General features: G+C 37.4%; 1 protein-coding gene across 2 annotated transcripts; it reads left to right on the plus strand.

Annotated features, from left to right (window-relative positions):
• The first annotated feature begins 973 nt into the window (after positions 1–973).
• Positions 974–20,287, plus strand: cidec (cell death inducing DFFA like effector c). Of its 2 annotated transcripts, none has more exons than XM_038294744.1 (6): positions 974–1,069; positions 2,839–2,907; positions 2,989–3,142; positions 4,715–4,864; positions 5,282–5,472; positions 19,358–20,287. In XM_038294744.1, exons 1-6 carry the CDS (start codon positions 1,008–1,010, stop codon positions 19,536–19,538), a joined length of 807 nt encoding a protein of 268 aa, XP_038150672.1. In that variant the 5' UTR covers positions 974–1,007; the 3' UTR covers positions 19,539–20,287. The 2 variants fall into 2 exon arrangements, with proteins under 2 accessions (XP_038150672.1, XP_038150682.1); XM_038294754.1 differs by lacking the exon at positions 974–1,069 and adding an exon at positions 2,228–2,490.
• Positions 20,288–20,541: the final 254 nt, after the last annotated feature.

Below are 20,541 nucleotides of genomic sequence, written 5' to 3' on the forward strand. Positions count from 1 at the left end.
CAATTTCTCCAGACTGATGTGAACAAAAACTGTTCTGCAATAGCAATTAGTATGATGCAAGAAAATAACTTAGCCATACTAGCCATACAAACAAAAAAAATTAAAATAAAATAAAATAGCTTTATATTTGCCCTCCATTTTGTTGATGGTTAGAAAATCTTGGACTAGGGTCTGATTAAATATGTACTTACCATTCTTTTCAGATATGATCACTATATTATACATATAATGGTATCGTAAATTCATTAGTTACACTTGATGTTTATCTTTTTGTGTAATTTGTAATTTTAACGCATACACACCTAAATGGAAATATTTTTATTTCAACCCTATACAGCACGATAAAAAGTAAACATTCTTTGTTGTTTTATGGACTATATTAGTATGTTTAATATTTTTGTTTTATGGAATATATCTTTCCGTATCAGTATTCGGTATTCCCTTAGAAATGCAAAGTTACCATTTTTTAGGCGCCTTTATAGAACATTTTTTATAGCTTCTTCTTTAATTCATATAGTAGCAACATACCATTTATATAAATACCAGAGAATAGCACAATAGACGCAGATTTTTTGCGTCCATAATTTATTTCAGAATGTTTTTTTTTTTGCTGTTGTACAAACCTTTTTCTTTAACTTTGTGTAAAATAATATTAATCAAGAAAAGACAGGCTGGTAACATCCTTTAGTTAATTAACTCAGGTGTTGATAATTATCAGCGACGGAGCTGCTTCTCATCTACTAGCCGGTGTAGAAACTAGCTTGAAGCGATGAGGGCGGCCCCACAGGGAGACTGTTGCGTTTAAAAATACGCGGGCTCTCGAAGCAAATAGGTGATAATGTGTCATCAGTTGTAAACAAAAACAAGATGTAACACAAAGAAAAAATAAATCCAATAAATATCAATAATCTGCTGGTGGTCGAGCTGTGCGCCGGCTGCTGCGCCGGTTCATATGGCGCAGTAAACTCCGCCCACTTGAAGAGTCACAAGCTTGGGCCGCTGTGTAAATGGGGCAAACCCAGGAGTCGGCGCATTTGGGAGCTTCTTCACCTGAGCAGCAAGTCCTAAAGTAAGTTTAAACGTTATCTGAATATTTCTGTCGTGCATTTTCTTGCGTTTAAATCCATTTCATGCTTTATCAACTTCTTCCACCGGATTAAGTTCGTCTTTAATTGTAACCAATGTTTCAATATCTCTCCTTGTTTATACGCCCCCCCCCCCCCTTTTTTTTGTTTTGTTTTGTTTTACGTATCGATGGGTCATATGTCTACCTTCTCCGCCATGATAATCGCTGCAGTGTTCTGAACTCACCTTATCTAATTCCTGATGCAGCACTGACGTCTATATTACTCATAGTCAGAGGCGTAGCCAGAAAATCTTTATAAAGGTGGCCAGGCAATAACTAATGACCACTGAGGGGGGGAACAAAAGTTGATGGGCATGGGCATCAAAACCTCCCGGTCAATCTACACTGTTCCAACAGGAAAATTAATGAGCAAAACATCCATATTTTCTAAATAAAGACAAACTATACTTTACTACAGCCTTTGCTGACAAATAGCCAAATATATTCAAACATCCGTGCTTTCTAGATAAAAGGTTATAGTGGATAAAATTCTTTCAGGTTTGAGTTTTGGGCGAACATCTTTCCCATCGTCATTACTTGCCTACTTTTATCAACAATCATTCTGCATGAAATTGATATTTACAAGTACTAATATCTACATAAATTGATTAAGTTATTAAAGTAGTTATTTATCTATGATTTCACTTTTTATCCACTTTAACTTTTCTGTAGAAAGCATGGATATTTAAATGTATGCATCTATTTGGCTATAGGAAATCAAGGCTGTAGGAAAGTATAGTGTCTTTATTTAGAAAATATGGATGTTTTGCTCATCAATTTTCCTGTTGGAACAGTGTAGATTGACCCTCAGGTTCTGGTGCCTATTAATTTTCGGCCACCACTCAGTGGTCACTGGTTATTGCCTGGCCACCCTTATAAAGATTTTCCGGCTACGCCTCTGGATGAAGGCCTATTCTAACCTAAGCATTGCATCAAAACTTTCCTTGGTAACTTTTATTGTCAAATGTGGCATTACAATAAAATAATTACCTAATGAAAAAAAGAAGTTTTCAAAGGTTTTTTTTTTAATTCAAATGTGTATTTTGCCATTTGGGAAGCTAAAATCTATGGGATCCTCACTGTGTGTTGCTGGGTCAAAATGTGATCATACATCAGTGGGAGTGTCTGTGGAGAATTTCTCAACATCGACCCACCACCAGCTCAACAGTCATCAGCACAAAGTTCACTGACAAAGTGTTGCAAGAAACAGGCACATTTGACCACCTCTGTCTGTATTAATGCTGTGGTTTATGGGTCGAACTTAACTTGGATACGCACTGGAGGAAGAAAGCAGCCTCCGTTAGGAATACTAAAAGAGGAATCTGAACACAGCTGCTGGTTACTGGTTCTATTTCTTTCTAAATGTAAGACTTTTTCATTTCCCTTTTTTTTGTTTTTCATGGTTTAAAAGATGTTTTTACTCATCAAAAGGTATTTGCTTTACATTTGAGACAATGTTTATTAAACACTGTAAAACCAACAGAAAAGTACATATTTTAGGAAGTACTTCCAATCAGGACACAGAGATATCTAAGCTTATGAAATTAAATCTTTATGAACTGGATCTCAAAGTCTGAAACACTGCAACTTATTTTGCTAGGATTTAGTTAAAATATTGAGTTATCAGTTTAAGGTGTAGCCATTTAGTTTTAGAGAGATGTCAGCTTTCATTGAAAGAATAGCTGTGAACAAACCTCTGCCTTTAATTGCAGGACTGAATCCTCTCGCATGGATTATGCCATGAAGTCTCTAAGCCTTCTGACTCCATCCTCCCTGTCAAAGTAAGAGCTGTGCTCCATTATCCTTCAGTAGGTTTTCCCTTAAGCCATTTCTGTTCCGTATGTTCATTTCTGTTTCTTTAGGGTTGTGACATCGAGTGTCTCAGCCAGCGCCTCTGTTACCTCCCATCTTCTCTCTGGCCGAAATACTCGACCAAAGCCCTTCAGGGTAACCAATGCAGACCGCAGTTTGAAGAAGGGGATAATGGCAGATGCTCTGCTGGACCTGATGAATAAGGTGAGAAGACAGACAAGCTAAATAGGCCTACGAGCTGATTGCTGTTTACCAAGGATTAAAATGTAGCAATGATGACCTGGTGCTGCTTTGAGTCTGTAAAAGATTATACAAATTATGACTGCAAATGTCAATAGATTTCATTTGAATTGGAAGTAATAGTTAACAGCCATATTTACTCTACCCTTCTGAAACCGTGTCGAGATCGATCTGACCCATCCAGTAACCATAATAACTGTTGTGTGTAAATGGCACGCAACATTGAACTAGACTGTGCCAGACACGTGCCGAACCACGTTTAACTGGTACTAGTTCATCAGTAGGACTCAGCGCGGTTCAGTTCTGGCTCAATTCTCAGATAAAAAGAGCACATTAGCAGACCGCGTCATCTTACAGTCAGCCTCTGTAATCATGAAATTTCAAGACCTTGATAAAAATACTAGCTTCCCTAGTGAGCCACACGGTCTCCAGTGATGATTCTGTTTAGCAGTGTGATGAACCTCAATGTCTGTCATCATTTTCTGCGTCTGTAAGCCCTGATTAGACTATCGTTTGCCGTATCCACGTCCCAAAAGCTAACTCTGTCAAATAAATTCACCGAAGACTGCCTTCTTCGCCTGACTCTCCGCAAACAATGAAATATCGCAATTATAACCTAACTTCCTGAATGTTGCGGGCATCGGCATTTTGATTTTCTTGTTTAGCTCTTTTTTTTTTTTTTTTTTTTTTTAAGAACCCGTGGATAAAATCTGCCCTAATTCATTTTTTTATTTTTTTTTTTAAATCTGCAAATTAAAATTTTGTAAATTTCATGACTTATTTCAAATCCCCCTATGTCCTTCCCTGACCATTGATACCTGTTGCTTCTCAACAGTCCCCTACGGTCCTATGTTTCTTCTGGTTAAAGGTCTCATTGCCTCAGTTTAGGTGGATGTCTGTATCTTTGTAGTTTTGCAGTTGTACCAGACTTTTTTATTTATTTATTTTTTCTCTATGGTGATTGGTTGAAAAATATATCTTAGATGTCTTTGTTTTTGCTATTTTAACCAAACCTTGACCTTTCTATTTAATTTATCTCCCGATTTCCTTGGATTTCATATTTGTTCAGTAATAAATCTCTAAAGCCTTTAATAAATGGTTGTGCATGTTTGATTTTATATTTATTACTTTTTTCCTCCTTAACTGCAATCAAATGAAACGGGTATACAGTTTACAAAGTCGGTTAAAGAAGGAAGTTGGATACGCTGCTTTTTATTTTGAGGTATTGGAGCACTAAACTCAAAGGTCTGGGCATCTCCTTTCCAACTTTACAGCTATGCATCATTTATTTTTTGTCGGTCTGTCACATTCAATTTTTATAAATGGAACCAGAGGTTGGTAGTTTTAACAAATAATGGCTTTGCAAGGTGATCAATGGTGCTCTTCCCCTCATGCTACTGATAGACCATCTGGAAGTGCATGTCACATGAAGCATATGTTATCTCTATTACTGTAACTGTTTAATTTTGGGTGGTCTCAAATCCTCTTGTATTTCTTGTATCTACTAAATGTGTGTTTCTCCTTTGCTTGCACCAGGTCAGTGACTCTTTCAGTGTACAGTGTATCAGCGCGTTGGTTCTGGATGAGGATGGCACCGGTGTAGAAACTGAGGAGTTCTTCCAAACACTGGCAGAAAACACAGTTCTGATGGTCCTGGAAAAGGGACAGAAGTGGGCTCTACATCCTGTAAGGCTCTAGTTCACTGCATGGCCACTAGATGGCAGCATTCAGCAGTTTATCCAGCGCCTTAACACATGCTGTCTTGATTTGAGCAGAAAATTTTCTAATTTAGCTTCACACTGGTTCAATGGAAATGCTTAAAAAGAGTTGGCATTTTACCTTTTTTAGACTAAATAAAACATTTGTTACTTCCTCAATAATTCAAAACCTGAATTAAGGGCAAATGGTTTTATGTCAGTCAAAGATTAGAATATTATGTAATCCAGCAAACATCCGCTCAAAGTGATGTACGTTTAAGAACTTCCTCTTTATAAATATTTACTGTGGTAACCTCCCACTAGTCATCCACCTTTGACCTCTGTGTAGATGAACTGTGTTTCATCAGATTATTACTTTTGCGTTTCCTCTCCTTTCCCCTTGCAGAACAGCCCCTCCAGGCTCAGGTCCATTGAGCGCCAACAGCATCACCGCACTGATGTGGCAAAGCTGACCTTTGACCTCTACAAAAACAATCCTAAAGATTTCATAGGCTGCCTGAATGTGAAGGCAACACTGTATGGTGCTTACACTGTATCCTATGACCTGCGATGCTATGCAGCCAAAAAGATGCTCAAGTGAGTAACGGCTGACTGTTGTCTTTGCAATGGGTGCAGATATGAAAGGTTTCCAAGACTTCTACTTGACGGAGAAGCAGTCTGTTTAAAATCCTCATAAGTGAGCCTGGAGGCTAGTCAAGTGGGAATGCTTATGCATTCCCACTTATTGTTTTTCTGTTTCTCTTTATTATTATTATTATTATTATTATACTTTCCGTACGTTTTTCCGTCTCTAACTCGTTCTCCATACTTCATCCGATTTCAACAAATTTGGTATCAAAACGTTCAGCTTCTTCTGGTCCATCCTGCTGTATCTTTTGGTAACTTCAGCTATTATACTTTTTTAAATATTTAGCTTTTTAAGACTTTTTTTGTCCCATTGAAATACATGTAAAACTTCAAAAATTCCACTAAATCTTCAGCTACTTTGCCCTTTAACTACTTCAGCATACTTTCAGCTAGAAACACTATTCAACTTTTAAAATGTTTCCGTATCTTTCTGCTATTACTGTTTAACTCGGCTTTCAGCTAACTTTTACAGTTTTGCTTCAGTGAAGCTTCAAACTTTTAAAATTTTTTTACAGATTTTCAAATTTATAATGGAAGTCTATGGACGGAATGTTCAGCTGCTAGTGTGCCACTCTAGCGTTTTCAAACATTTCACTCATGCCGAACAGCTTCAACTCACTCGCTCATTTTTTACCCTATCTAGATAAATTTTACATCAAAACGTAGGGATTTTTGTCAGGATTCAGGAAATGTAACCCTCATCTGTGTGGCATTTACGGTTTTCCGACAGTTTAACCCAGACCACGAAGAAGTCCACACTTCCCCAATAGAAATCCAATGAGAGATCTCTGAAAATCCGAAATGAAAATTCAAAAAAACAGACTTTTTCGTATCGCTCCCATTCGGGAAGCTACATCTACATCTAGCTACATCTATGAAAGTTACCCCAATTGGAGACAAAGGATAGCTGTCGCTTAGACTGAAAGAATTTTTTAGATACCATTTACGGTTTGTCTTCAGCACTCGTTTGTTCGGAGCTGATAATCCCATTCAAAAAAGCCTGAGAACTAAGGAACGAAAGTGATGCGCATGTCTCTCTGTCACTGACAGGCTCGTTAACGTCGTCAAGGTAACCGTGCTTCAAAGAGATTTTACCTCCACCACTTTAAACAGCACATTTTAATCTAATGGAGGGAGACAACACTGATTTAACATTAGGAAGTGGATACAATATGACTACTGGCCATGACCCTTCCCTTCACACGCAACCCTGATAGACTTTCAAAATAAGACTCCGGGGACCCTTCAAAATAAAAGCCCCTACATTAAACTCATATTTTTTTTCCCAGCATATGGCTCAACATTATGACCCAAACTCAACCACTTTTTTTAAAAATGAGACTCTAGGGGTTTTTCAAAACACACCCCACAGCAAATTTCAAAATAAAAGCCTCCCATTGCCACTTCATCTACTGCCCTAATAACAGGGGAAAGAATGATTTAATGATTGGAAAGTCATCAAGTATCACTGCTGGGTCTGACCCTTTTCTCAACACACTACTGCTAGACTTTCAAAATAAGACTCCAGTGACCCTACAAAATAAAAGCCTCTATATTATACACGCGTATTAATTGATGCAAATGGATCAGCATTATGACCCAAACTCTACCAGTTTGTTTCTATTAGACTCTAGGGACCTTTTCAAAACATACCCCGGAGTGAAGTTCACAATAAAAGTCTCCCATTTACGCTCTAATACAGCATCTATTCACCCAATGACATGGAAAACCAGTGATTTCATATTTAGAAATGGATTCTATATAACTGCTGGGCATGACCCTTCCCTTGACACACATCCATGATAGACTTTCAAAATAAGACTAAAGGGACTCTACAAAATAAAAGCCTCTTCCTTACACACACTCATTCATTGTGCCGTGTGGCTTGTAGCTATTCTTAACCAGGTTCTAAGATTTACACTGAGATACAGCATCTGCTAACCTCATAACATGCAGCCTAAGCCTGCCAACGGTGCTTTCATCACTGCAGCGGCTCGTAACATGCAGGTTAGTTTTTTTTTTTATAAATTCAGCTCCTTAAGTGGTATTAACTCTCTTTCTATAAGCTTCTCTCTCTGTCCTTCCTCTGCTTCTCATGGTCAGTCTTGCACATAGGTTTGTATATTTTCAATCCTCTAAGGATGACACTGTTTTCTTTATGCTGATCAACCAACACATTTTAAATCATTTCAAATTGTTGTGCCAAGTCTTGACATTTCCACAATTTCAAAATTTTGATACTTATTCAATACCATCTTCCTCAACATTTTACTTCCCATCCTTGAGCTACTCATATTTTCTTCAACCAGATAAGATTCAATTTTTTCTTTGTAATTTCTTTTCTGATTCAGCTAATTTTATATTGTTCAGCCTATGCTGTGAACCTTGGCTTAATTTTGCTCTTTTTCTGGACAGGAATTAAGCTTTTCTGTTTGCTGCTAATTCATAACATGCCTGACATGTTTCTGGGCAGTAGGTGGCCCCACTTCAAAATTTCTTTAGAAATTTTTCTAGAAACTTGATAGACATTATATTAAGACCCTTCTAGTGCACATATTAATGACATTTTTGATATTATGTATGGTTTGGCTGTGCAGCTTTTAAGATGAGTTTCTTTCTGCCATTTTAGTGCCAAATAATTCTACCCTACAAAAATCTTCAGATGATTCAATTGTTTTCTGCAGTTTGAAGTTTCTGATGACTTCCTATCACATTTTCATATGTTCTGCAGTTAATTTCAGCTTTATTCATTCAGCAAAAGCATTCCCACTTGCTGTTTCTCCGAAACAGCTTTTTCTAGTCAAGTGGGAATGCTTATGCATTCCCACTTATTGTTGTTCACTTAAAATTTTTCTGACTCTAACTAGTCCCGCAGTTTTCAACCGATTTCAACAATTTTGGTATCAAAACGTTCAGCTCGTTCAGGAGAATTCTGCTATGTCTTTTGGTAAAGATATTTTTGGTAGTTTTCGCGTTATTCAGCTTTTTCTGCGTTTTTTTTGTCCCATTGAAATGCATGTAGAATTCTTAGATTTCAGCAAAATTCAGCTAAACCTTCATCATCTTTGACCTTTAACTACTTCAGCATACTTTCAGCTAGAAACACCATTCAACTTTTAAAATGTTTCCGTATCTTTCTGCTATTACTGTTTAACTCGGCTTTCTGCTAACTTTTACAGTTTTGCTTCAGTGAAGCTTCAAACTTTAAAAGAAATTTTTAAGATTTTCAGATTTATAATGGAAGTCTATGGACGGAATTCTTCAACTGCTAGAGTGCGTGCTCTAGCTTTTGAGCTGTTCTGGTTTTTCCGAACAAATTCTTCTCAGTCCCTCATTTTTAACTCAATTGAAATAAATTATACATCAAAACGTAGGGATTTTTGTCAGGATTCAGGAAATATAACCCTCATTTGTGTGGCATTTACGGTTTTCCGACAGTTTGGCCCAGACCATGAAGAAGTCCACACTTCCCCAATAGAAATCCAATGAGAGATTTTCCAAAAATCACAGACAAAATCCAAAACGATACATATTTTCGTATCGCTCCCATTTATTAACTATTTGATGTACTAACATGAAACTTGGTATACAACATCTTCAGAACCTTCTAGCACTCACATTGAAGGAATTTCTTCAATATCATTTATGGTTTAGCTTTTTAGCTGACTTGTTCGGGCATAGGAAAACGCTGATTCTGAGAAAAATCCTCAAACTCAGAAAATGCACATTTTTACATCGTCACCGTGGCCAAATAGTTTTTAGTAGAAACATGAAAGTTGGCACAGTCGAAGCCGAAGGATGGCTGACGCCAACGGTGAAAGAATTTTTTGACTACCTTTTACGGTTTTAGCTCACCACTCGTTTGTTCGCAGGGAAAGTTTTGCTTTTGAGCGTTCTGCTCTACCATGTTGCTGCATGTTATTTAATGAGACCAGCAGGATTTATAAACCTTTATATTTCTCCTTCCCATTAAGGCTGAGAATGAGCTACAGCCATGAAAGTTACCCCAATTGGAGACAAAGGATAGCTGTCGCTTAGACTGAAAGAATTTTTTAGATACCATTTACGGTTTGTCTTCAGCAGTCTTTTGTTCGGAGCTGATATTCCCATTCAAAAAAGCCTGAGAGGAAAGGAACGAAAGTGAAGCGCGTTTCTCTCTCTCACTGACAGGCTCGTTAAGCGTTGTCAAGGTAACCGTGCTTCAAAGAGATTTTACCTCTGCCACTTTAAACAGCACATTTTAATCTAATGGAGGGAGACAACACTGATTTAACATTTGGAAATGGATACAATATGACTACTGGCCATGACCCTTCCCTTCACACGCAACCCTGATAGACTTTCAAAATAAGACTCCGGGGACCCTTCAAAATAAAAGCCCCTAAATTAAACTCATATTTTTTTCCCAGCATATGGCTAAACATTATGACCCAAACTCAACCACTTTTTTAAAAATGAGACTCCAGGGGGTTTTCAAAACACACCCCATGGAAAATTTCAAAATAAAAGCCTCCCATTGCCACTTTATCTACTGCCCTAATAACAAGGGAAAAGAGTGATTTAACGATTGGAAAGTCATCAAGTATCACTGCTTGGTCTGACCCTTTTCTCAACACACAACTCTGCTAGACTTTCAAAATAAGACTCCAGTGACCCTACACAATAAAAGCCTCTATATTATACTCGCCTATTAATTGATGCAAATGGCTCAGCATTATGACCCAAACTCTACCAGCTTGTTTCTATTAGACTCTAGGGACCTTTTCAAAACATACCCCAGAGCAAATTTCACAATAAAAGTCTCCCATTTACACTCTAATACAGCATCTATTCACCCAATAACATGGAAAACCAGTGATTTCATATTTGGAAATGGATTCTATATCACTGCTGGGCATGACCCTTCCCTTGACACACATCCATGATAGACTTTCAAAATAAGACTAAAGGGAACCTACAAAATAAAAGCCTCTTCCTTACGCACACTCATTCATTGTGCCGTATGGCTTGTAGCTATGACCCAAAGTCAACCAATTTCTTCAAATTACACTACCAAGGCCTGTTGACCACACACCTCAGTGCATATTTCTTAATCAGGTTCTAAGATTTACACTGTAATAAAGCATCTGCTAACCTTGTAACTTGCAGCCTAAGCCTGCCAACGGTGCTTTCATCACCACAGCGGCTCGTAATATGCAGGTTCAATTTTTTGATAAATTCAGCTCCTTAAGTGGTATTAGCTCTCTTTCTATAAGCTTCTCTCTCTGTCCTTCCTCTGCTTCTCATGGTCAGTCTTGCACATAGGTTTGTAGATTTTCAATCCTCTAAGGATGACACTGTTTTCTTTATGCTGATCAACCGACACATTTTAAATAATTTTCCAATTGTTTTGCCAAGTCTTGACATTTCCACATATGATTTTAAAATGTTAATACTTATTCAATACCATCGTCCTCAACATTTTACTTCCCATCCTTAAGCTACTAATTTTTTCTTCAACCAGATAAGATTAAAGTTTTTCTTTGTAATTTCTTTTCTACTTCAGCTAATTTCATACTTTTCAGCCTATGTTGTGAACTTTGGCTTCATTCTGCTCTGTTTCTGGACAGGAATTAAGCTTTTCTGTTTGCTGCTAATTCATAACACGCCTGACATGTTTCTGGAAAGTAGGTAAACCCCCCTTCAAAATTTCTTTATACATTTTTCTAGAAACTTGGGAGACATTATATTAAGACCCTTCTAGTGCCCACATTCAAGACATTTTTTGATATCATGTATGGTTTGGCTGTGCAGCTTTTAAGATGAGTTTGTTTTTGCCATTTTACTGCCAAATGATTCTACCTTACAAAATCTTCAGATGATTCAATTGTTTTCTGCAGTTTGAAGTTTCTGATGACTTCCTGTCACATTTTCATATGTTCTTCAGGTAATTTCAGCTTTTTTCATTCAGCAAAAGCATTCCCACTTTGATGTTTCTCCGAAACAGCTTTTTCTAGTTATTATTATTATTCCGTAGGTTTTTCTTCGTTTAACTAGTTCAACAGTTTTCAGCTGATTTAAACAAATTTGGTATCAAAACGTTCAGCTTGTTCAGGAGAATTCTGCTATATCTTTTGGTAAAGATATTGTTCGTAGTTTTCGCGATATTCAGCTTTTTCTGCGATTTTTGGCCCCATTGAAATACATGTAAAACTTCAAAAATTCCACTAAATCTTCAGCTACTTTGCCCTTTAACTACTTCAGCATACTTTCAGCTAGAAACACCATTCAACTTTTAAAATGTTTCCGTATCTTTCTGCTATTACTGTTTAACTCGGCTTTCAGCTAACTTTTACAGTTTTGCTTCAGTGAAGCTTCAAACTTTTAAACAATTTTTACAAATTTTCAAATTTATAATGGAAGTCTATGGACGGAATGTTCAGCTGCTAGAGTGTGCCACTCTAGCGTTTTCAAACATTTCACTCATGCCGAACAGCTTCAACTCACTCGCTCATTTTTTACCCTATCTAGATAAATTTTACATCAAAACGTAGGGATTTTTGTCAGGATTCAGGAAATGTAACCCTCATCTGTGTGGCATTTACGGTTTTCCGACAGTTTGGCCCAGACCACGAAGAAGTCCACACTTCTCCAATAGAAATCCAATGAGAGCTCTCTGAAAATCCGAACTGAAAATAAAAAAAAACAGATTTTTTCGTATCGCTCCCATTCGGGAACCGTTTGACGTAGCAACACGAGCCTTGTGGAAGTTGTTCCTCAGACCTTCCTAGCACTCACATTGAAGGAAGTGTGTGGATATCTTTTATCGTTAAGCTAGGAAAAAGGTTTGTTCGGGGGTAACAAATCTGTCCGAACCCCAAAATCAAGATTTTGACAATTATACACTTTTTTACATCGTCACCACGCCTAGACGAAATATTGTAGAAATATGAAAGTTACACCAGTTGTAGTCCAAAGATGGCTGACGCTCACGGTGAAAGAATTTTTTGAATACCTAATACGGTTTTGGCTCACCGCTCGTTTGTTCGGAGGGAAAGTTTTGCTTTTGAGAGTTCTGCCTTACCATTGTGCTGCATGTTATTTAATGAGACCAGCAGGATTTATAAACCTTTACAGGTGCTGGTCATAAAATTAGAATATCATGAAAAAGTAGATTGATTTCAGTAATTCCATTTAAAAAGTGAAACTTGTATATTATATTCATACATTACATACAAACTCATATATTTCAGATGTTTATTTTGTTTAATTTTGATGATTACAAATGACAACAAATGAAAATCTCAAATTCATCATATCAGAAAATTAGAATATTACTGAAGACCAATAAAAACAAAGGATTTATAGAAATGTTGGCCAACTGAAAAGTATGAACATGAAAAGTATGAGCATGTACAGCACTCAGTATTTAGTTGGGCCTCCTTTGGCCTGTATTACTGCAGCAATGCGGCGTGGCATGGAGTCGATCAGTCTGTGGCACTGCTCAGGTGTTATGATAGCCCAGGTTGCTCTAATAGTGGCTTTTAGCTCTTCTGAATTGTTGGGTCTGGTGTATTGCATCTTCTTCTTCACAATACCCCATAGATTTTCTATGGGGTTAAGGTCAGGAGAGTTTGCTGGCCAATTAAGAACAGGGATACCATGGTCCTTCAACCAGGTACTGGTAGCTTTGGCACTGTGTGCAGGTGCCAAGTCCTGTTGGAAAATGAAATCTGCATCTCCAAAAAGTTGGTCAGCTGCAGGAAGCATGAAGTGCTCTAAAACTTCCTGGTATGTGGCTGCGTTGACCCTGGACCTCAGAAAACACAATGGACCAACACCAGCAGATGACATGGCACCCCAAACCATCACTGACTGTGGAAACTTTACACTGGACTTCAAGCAACGTGGATGAAGTGCCTCTCTTCTTTTCCTCCAGACTCTGGGACCTTGATTTCCAAAGGAAATGCAAAATTTACTTTCATCAGAGAACATGACTTTGGACCACTCACCAGCAGTCCAGTCCTGTTTCTCTTTAGCCCAGGCAAGACGCTTCTGACGCTGTCTGTGGTTCAAGAGTGGCTTGACACAAGGAATGCGACAGCAGAAACCCATGTCTTTCATACGTCTGTGTGTGGTGGTTCTTGAAGCACTCACTCCAGCTGCAGTCCACTCTTTGTGAATCTCCCCCACATTTTTGAATGGGTTTTGTTTCACAATCCTCTCCAGGGTGCGGTTATCTCTCTTGCTTGTACACTTTTTTCGACCACATCTTTTCCTTCCCTTCGCCTCTCTATTAATGTGCTTGGACACTGAGCTCTGTGAACAGCCAGCCTCTTTAGCGATGACCTTTTGTGTCTTGCCCTCCTTGTGCAAGGTGTCGATGGTCGTCTTTTGGACAACTGTCAAGTCAGCAGTCTTCCCCATGATTGTGTAGCCTATAGAACTAGACTGAAAGACCATTTAAAGGCTTTTGCAGGTGGTTTGAGTTAATTAGCTGATTAGAGTGTGGCACCAGGGGCCATCGATTTTGAACCTTTTCACAATATTCTAATTTTCTGATATGATGAATTTGAGATTTTCATTTGTTGTCATTTGTAATCATCAAAATTAAACAAAATAAACATCTGAAATATATGAGTTTGTATGTAATGTATGAATATAATATACAAGTTTCACTTTTTAAATGGAATTACTGAAATCAATCTACTTTTTCATGATATTCTAATTTTATGACCAGCACCTGTATATTTCTCCTTCCCATTAAGGCTGTGAATGAGCTACATCCATGAAAGTTACCCCAATTGGAGACAAAGGATAGCTGTCGCTTAGACAGAATTTTTTGGATACGATTTACGGTTTGTCTTCATCACTCGTTTGTTCGGAGCTGCTATTCCCATTCAAAAAAGCCTGAGAGGAAAGGAACGAAAGTGATGCGCATGTCTCTGTCACTGACAGGCTCGTTAACGTCGTCAAGGTAACCGTGCTTCAAAGAGATTTTACCTCCACCACTTTAAACAGCACATTTTAATCTAATGCAGGGAGACAACACTGATTTAACATTAGGAAGTGGATACAATATGACTACTGGCCATGACCCTTCCCTTCACACGCAACCCTGATAGACTTTCAAAATAAGACTCCGGGGACCCTTCAAAATAAAAGCCCCTAAATTAAACTCATATTTTTTTCCCAGCATATGGCTCAACATTATGACCCAAACTCAACCACTTTTTAAAAAATGAGACTCTAGGGGGTTTTCAAAACACACCCCATGGAAAATTTCAAAATAAAAGCCTCCCATTGCCACTTTATCTACTGCCCTAATAACAAGGGAAAAGAGTAATTTAACGATTGGAAAGTCATCAAGTATCACTGCTGGGTCTGACCCTTTTCTCAACACACAACCCTGCTAGACTTTCAAAATAAGACTTCAGTTACCCTACAAAATAAAAGCCTCTATATTATACTCGTGTATTAATTGATGCAAATGGCTCCGCATTATGACCCAAACTCCACCAGCTTGTTACTATTAGACTCTAGAAGCCTTTTCAAAACATACCCAGGAGCAAATTTCACAATAAAAGTCTCCCATTTACGCTCTAATACAGCATCTATTCACCCAATAACATGGAAAACCAGTGATTTCATATTTGGAAATGGATTCTATATGACTGCTGGGCATGACCCTTCCCTTGACACACATCCATGATAGACTTTCAAAATAAGACTAAAGGGAACCTACAAAATAAAAGCCTCTTCCTTACGCACACTCATTCATTGTGCCGTATGGCTTGTAGCTATGACCCAAAGTCAACCAATTTCTTCAAATTACACTACCAAGGCCTGTGGACCACACACCTCAGTGCATATTTCTTAATCAGGTTCTGAGATTTATACTGTAATAAAGCATCTGCTAACCTTGTAACATGCAGCCTAAGCCTGCCAACGGTGCTTTCATTACCACAGCGGCTCGTAACATGCAGGTTCAATTTTTTTATAAATTCAGCTCCTTAAGTGGTATTAGCTCTCTTTCTATAAGTTTCTCTCTCTGTCCTTCCTCTGCTTCTCATGGTCAGTCTTGCACATAGGTTTGTAGATTTTCAATCCTCTAAGGATGACACTGTTTTCTTTATGCTGATGAACCGACACATTTTAAATAATTTTCCAATTGTTTTGCCAAGTCTTGACATTTCCACATATGATTTCAAAATGTTAAGACTTATTCAATACCATCGTCCTCAACATTTTACTTCCCATCCTTAAGCTACTAATTTTTTCTTCAACCAGATAAGATTAAAGTTTTTCTTTGTAATTTCTTTTCTACTTCAGCTAATTTCATACTTTTCAGCCTATGTTGTGAACTTTGGCTTCATTCTGCTCTGTTTCTGGACAGGAATTAAGCTTTTCTTTTTGCTGCTAATTCATAACACGCCTGACATGTTTCTGGAAAGTAGGTAAACCCCCCTTCAAAATTTCTTTATACATTTTTCTAGAAACTTGGGAGACATTATATTAAGACCCTTCTAGTGCCCACATTCAAGACATTTTTTGATATCATGTATGGTTTGGCTGTGCAGCTTTTAAGATGAGTTTGTTTCTGCCATTTTACTGCCAAATGAAAAATCTTCAGATGATTCAATTGTTTTCTGCAGTTTGAAGTTTCTGATGACTTCCTATCACATTTTCATATGTTCTTCAGGTAATTTCAGCTTTTTTCATTCAGCAAAAGCATTCCCACTTTGATGTTTCTCCGAAACAGCTTTTTCTAGTTTAACATTGAAAAGGACTCCTGACCTATTATTGAACTCTGACAATATGGACTCATCTAATCTATCAATTGTAAACCAGCTTGTTGGTTTTTGTGCTTTATAATTTCTCCCCTTTCCCCATATTTTATTTCTCCAAAGTACAAATGTCCAGGATTGTTAGATGCACCTGACATGGAAACAGGACTTTATTATCCTGTTTTCTGTTTGTGGCAACCTGGTCAGATTTTAGTGAAATTAAATTTGGGGCGTTATGTCATCTTTGCTGAGATCGGCTGGTTTTCAGCTTTGATACGGAGCCTCAGCCAAAGAGGATTATGGTTTGCAGACTTATCAAATATGATACAGATACTGCTGTTGAAAAGATGTGAGACTTTGGAAAATAGTTTCTTAGAATTGTGGAGACTTAAAATGGCTTTAATATTTTTTTTCAAGAATTCACACCACTTTAAAAATTTTTTTTTTTTTTTGACCTTAGAACAAGCATTTAATGTATATTACATGGAGCTTGGTTGTACAGTATATAAAGGGTCTACCACCAGTGATGACGGTTGTGATAGCAACTGATACCAGTTGTTCTTTGAATATTTCAAGATGGTTATTTAATCAGTTTGACTAAGAGTAAATAGTTCTAAATTGTAAGATTTTTGTTTTTCCCTCAATGAATGTTAGAAATACATTGCCTATGCAGAGCACAATGCAATTAAAAGCGGTAATATTTTTTTGTTTTGTATTTTTTGACATTAGGTTTACATACTTTTGAGGTCCCATTATCCAAATCCTGAAAAAAAATGTTTTTTTCCTCTTTTGAATTTATATTTACATATTTTAAAACCTAAAAATATGAATAAAATATTTATTTAAAAAAGGGGCCATGTAATTGTAGTACTTGATATGTGTGGGGATATGAGTATGAAGGACCAACTCTGCCATATTTAAAAATAAATACAGAAATAAATAAATGCTCAAATGTATAAGCATACAATTAATTGCCAACAAAAAAGTGAGACATAAATGTATATAACTCTTAATTAGCTTCTTTATTTATTTGCCTTTGTAATATTTACCTTATTTATTTTTCTGTCCTTTATAATCTTCAACTTTATTTTTTAATTACTTATATTTTTAAGTATTTATGTGCATGTTATTATATTTTTGTCTGTTTTATTCTTCCATTGTATTTTTTTACCTTAGTTATTTCTTCGCCGCTGTTTTTTCTCTCTGCCCTTTTTACATTTCTCTATGCCCTTTTTACATTTCTCTCTGCCCTTTTTACATTTCTGTATGCATTTCTATCTCATTATGCAAATGAGGAGGGGGTGTGTCCTAGAGAGTCAACTTCTGCTCATTGGTTGGCTTGGCGGTCCATCTTCTTAACTCACAGAGCTCAGAGTACTAAGTTAAATGTTCTCTTTTCTGTTGCTGTTGTTCAATAAAAGTACGTTTTAAGATCATTTGAGGCGAGAATATTATACTTTTAAGCATCACCATATGGCCCATTCACAGATTTAATGCGTAATTTAAAAGAAAATGTGACGAACTTGAGAGGACCGCGGCACCAGCGGAGCTCCGAAGCTGACGGCAGCCAGGTCCGACCACAGCCCATCTGCACCGGCCCTCTCTCGGCATAGCCGTGTGTGAAGCGTGTTGGTTAGCATTTTACTACATCGGTCGAATCTACAGGAGGAGAGTCTGATGTCGAGTCTGAAGTCAGAACTTGAGTAGGGACTTTGCCAAACTTTGCCAAATGCAACAAAAAATCGCCATCATAGCCTGGCTATAGACCTGGCTGCCGTCAGCTTCGGAGCTCCGCTGGTTGCCACGGTCCTCTCAAGTTCGTCACATTTTCTTTTAAATTACGCATTAAATCTGTGAATGGGCCATATGGTGATGCTTAAAAGTATAAGGTTCTCGCCTCAAATGATCTTAAAACGTACTTTTATTGAACAACAGCAACAGAAAAGAGAACATTTAACTTAGTACTCTGAGCTCTGTGAGTTAAAAAGATGGAACGCCAAGCCAACCAATGAGCAGAAGTTGACTCTCTAGGACACACCCCCTCCTCATTTGCATAATGACATAGAAATGCCTAGAGAAATGTAAAATGGGCAGAGAGAAATAAACAGCGGCGAAGAAATAACTAAGGTAAAAAAATACAAAGGAAGAATAAAACAGACAAAAATATAATAACATGCACATAAATAAATACTTAAAAATATAAGTAATTAAAAAATAAAGTTGAAGATTATAAAGGACAGAAAAATAAATAAGGTAAATATTACAAAGGCAAATAAATAAAGAAGCTAATTAAGAGTTATATACATTTATGTCTCACTTTTTTGTTAGCAATTAATTGTATGCTTATACATTTATTGAGCATTTATTTATTTCTGTATTTTTAAATATGGCAGAGTTGGTCCTTCATATATGAGGTGTGTTAATCTTAAGCTGAACTGATGCAAAAATGTCTCTGGATAGTAAAGGTTGCAGACTCTAATCCATGGTTGAAAATAATTTGGTGCATACTAATGATTTGGGAGGAAAAACTAAATGGACTGTTTATATTTAGAATCTGTAGAGTCAAACTAGTTTACATACATCTTCATTTCCTCATGGGATCTGTGGACCACGATTAACCTATGAAACATAATATTGTACCTACAATGTCATGCTTCCCATAATCAGGACAAAAGAAGTGTTCTAACAGCATTCCAAATCAAAATGCCGGAAATAGCTTTTCAAAGGGTCAAACTTTTGTGAAGTGCGATACACTCAGTGTTCTGTCAGATGAGCATACCCGGTCAGACCAGCATACCCCCAATCAATACCTATTCGCAAGATATCAGATTTGCGTTTAGTTTCATATGGAATTATTATTTTTTTTTAACTTTAAACCACCTTAACAGGCGTGTATCCATTTAGTCATGTTAAAAAAAAAATAAAATAAATAAATACAAAAAAAATACAAAAAAACTGCTTGTGTATGTCATGTTGCATCAGAACTGTGTATTTTTGACTCCCTCACAAGGGATATGACTATTTCTGACTGCTCTCCTTCTCATTCTGCCTTTGCTTTGTGCCTGCAGGGAGGCTCTTCGATGGACCATCTTCTCCATGCAGGCCACAGGCCACATTCTGCTGGGCTCCTCCTGCTACATCGAGCAGCTGCTGGAGGAAGAGGAGCAGGCTGAGAAGAGATTGGCATTGCCACAGGAGAGCAGGATCAGGCAGCTCCAGAGCAGGCTGCTGGGGAAGATCTCCTACTGATTCAGAAGACGGAAGTAAACATTCTATCTCCTAGATTTAGCTCCCAGTGTAGATTTCCTACATTGAACACATAAGGCAGTTTGTTTCCGGCTACTATAGTGTGTCGTACATTTAAAACTTTTCTTTTAGCTGTTATGGTTTCTGTTTGAATGTTGATGGGTCGTTTCTAAGAATGCTCTTTTTCTTACTGCTATGTAACTTGCTCCCAAGGAAACCTAATAAATAAAAGCACCTTGTTTTATTCCTCTGTGCCTGATAGTCAAGCTCTGAACAAAGTAAATCTCAAGCGAGTTTTGCCGTGCTCTGGGAGCCCATTAATCTGGCTTTATATGTGGTTCCAGATCATAGTCACTGTAATTGGCAACAGGTTCAGCTGTCTCTCCCACGCTTCCCTAATTGTCGTCTAGTCTATACCGTCCTGTCAGCTGCCATCGGAAGAAGAGGACTGAGGAATACTGGGAAGGTCCAGCAGCTGCAGGAGCGAGGGGGATGCTTACAAGCCATTGAATGGAAAGATGCTAGTTACAGCTGGAGGCAGAAGTGCTAGTTTTGCAGGAAGGTAACAGAAGAAGCAGGACAGATTTGAACAAAATTGGGTTTCTATGTCTTGAAGAAGACAAGTCAGATTAATTAGCATTTGTGTAAATGTGGCTCATTTCACTAATGCTTTTTTTTTCTTCTATTGTGATGGAGAACTGAGTGAATTGATGTAAACTGTAATAAATGGTATAACCTGTGTTTCATAAACGTTAAAGATGGCATGCCTTTCATTTAACCAGCTTTGTATTTTTATTTTTTTATTTTTTTAAGTTCAGTGGCTCTCTTAATCTGTGAAGCAGATTTGCTTACCTACTTTCACAGATCATGTGTGTTCCGGACCTACAGATGTTCTAATCAGAATTAAACTGCTGCTCTCCAGTTTCTCTGACCTCTCATATTTAACCTGTTTGAGTTTCTGCATAAGGACTAAAAACAAAAGGTTCAAATATATGTATAATGGGAG

Source organism: Cyprinodon tularosa, unplaced genomic scaffold (assembly GCF_016077235.1).
Source record: "Cyprinodon tularosa strain WSP-4 unplaced genomic scaffold, ASM1607723v1 ctg11, whole genome shotgun sequence".
In the NCBI taxonomy this organism is placed as follows: Eukaryota; Metazoa; Chordata; class Actinopteri; order Cyprinodontiformes; family Cyprinodontidae; genus Cyprinodon; species Cyprinodon tularosa.

Coding starts and splice junctions, on each gene's coding strand:
- cidec (XM_038294744.1), top strand. CDS start 1,008: ATGGGGCAAACCCAGGAGTCGGCGCATTTGGGAGCTTCTTCACCTGAG. Junction 1,070..2,838: donor CCTGAGCAGCAAGTCCTAAA/GTAAGTTTAAAC, acceptor CTTTAATTGCAG/GACTGAATCCTCTCGCATGG. Junction 4,865..5,281: donor AGAAGTGGGCTCTACATCCT/GTAAGGCTCTAG, acceptor TTCCCCTTGCAG/AACAGCCCCTCCAGGCTCAG.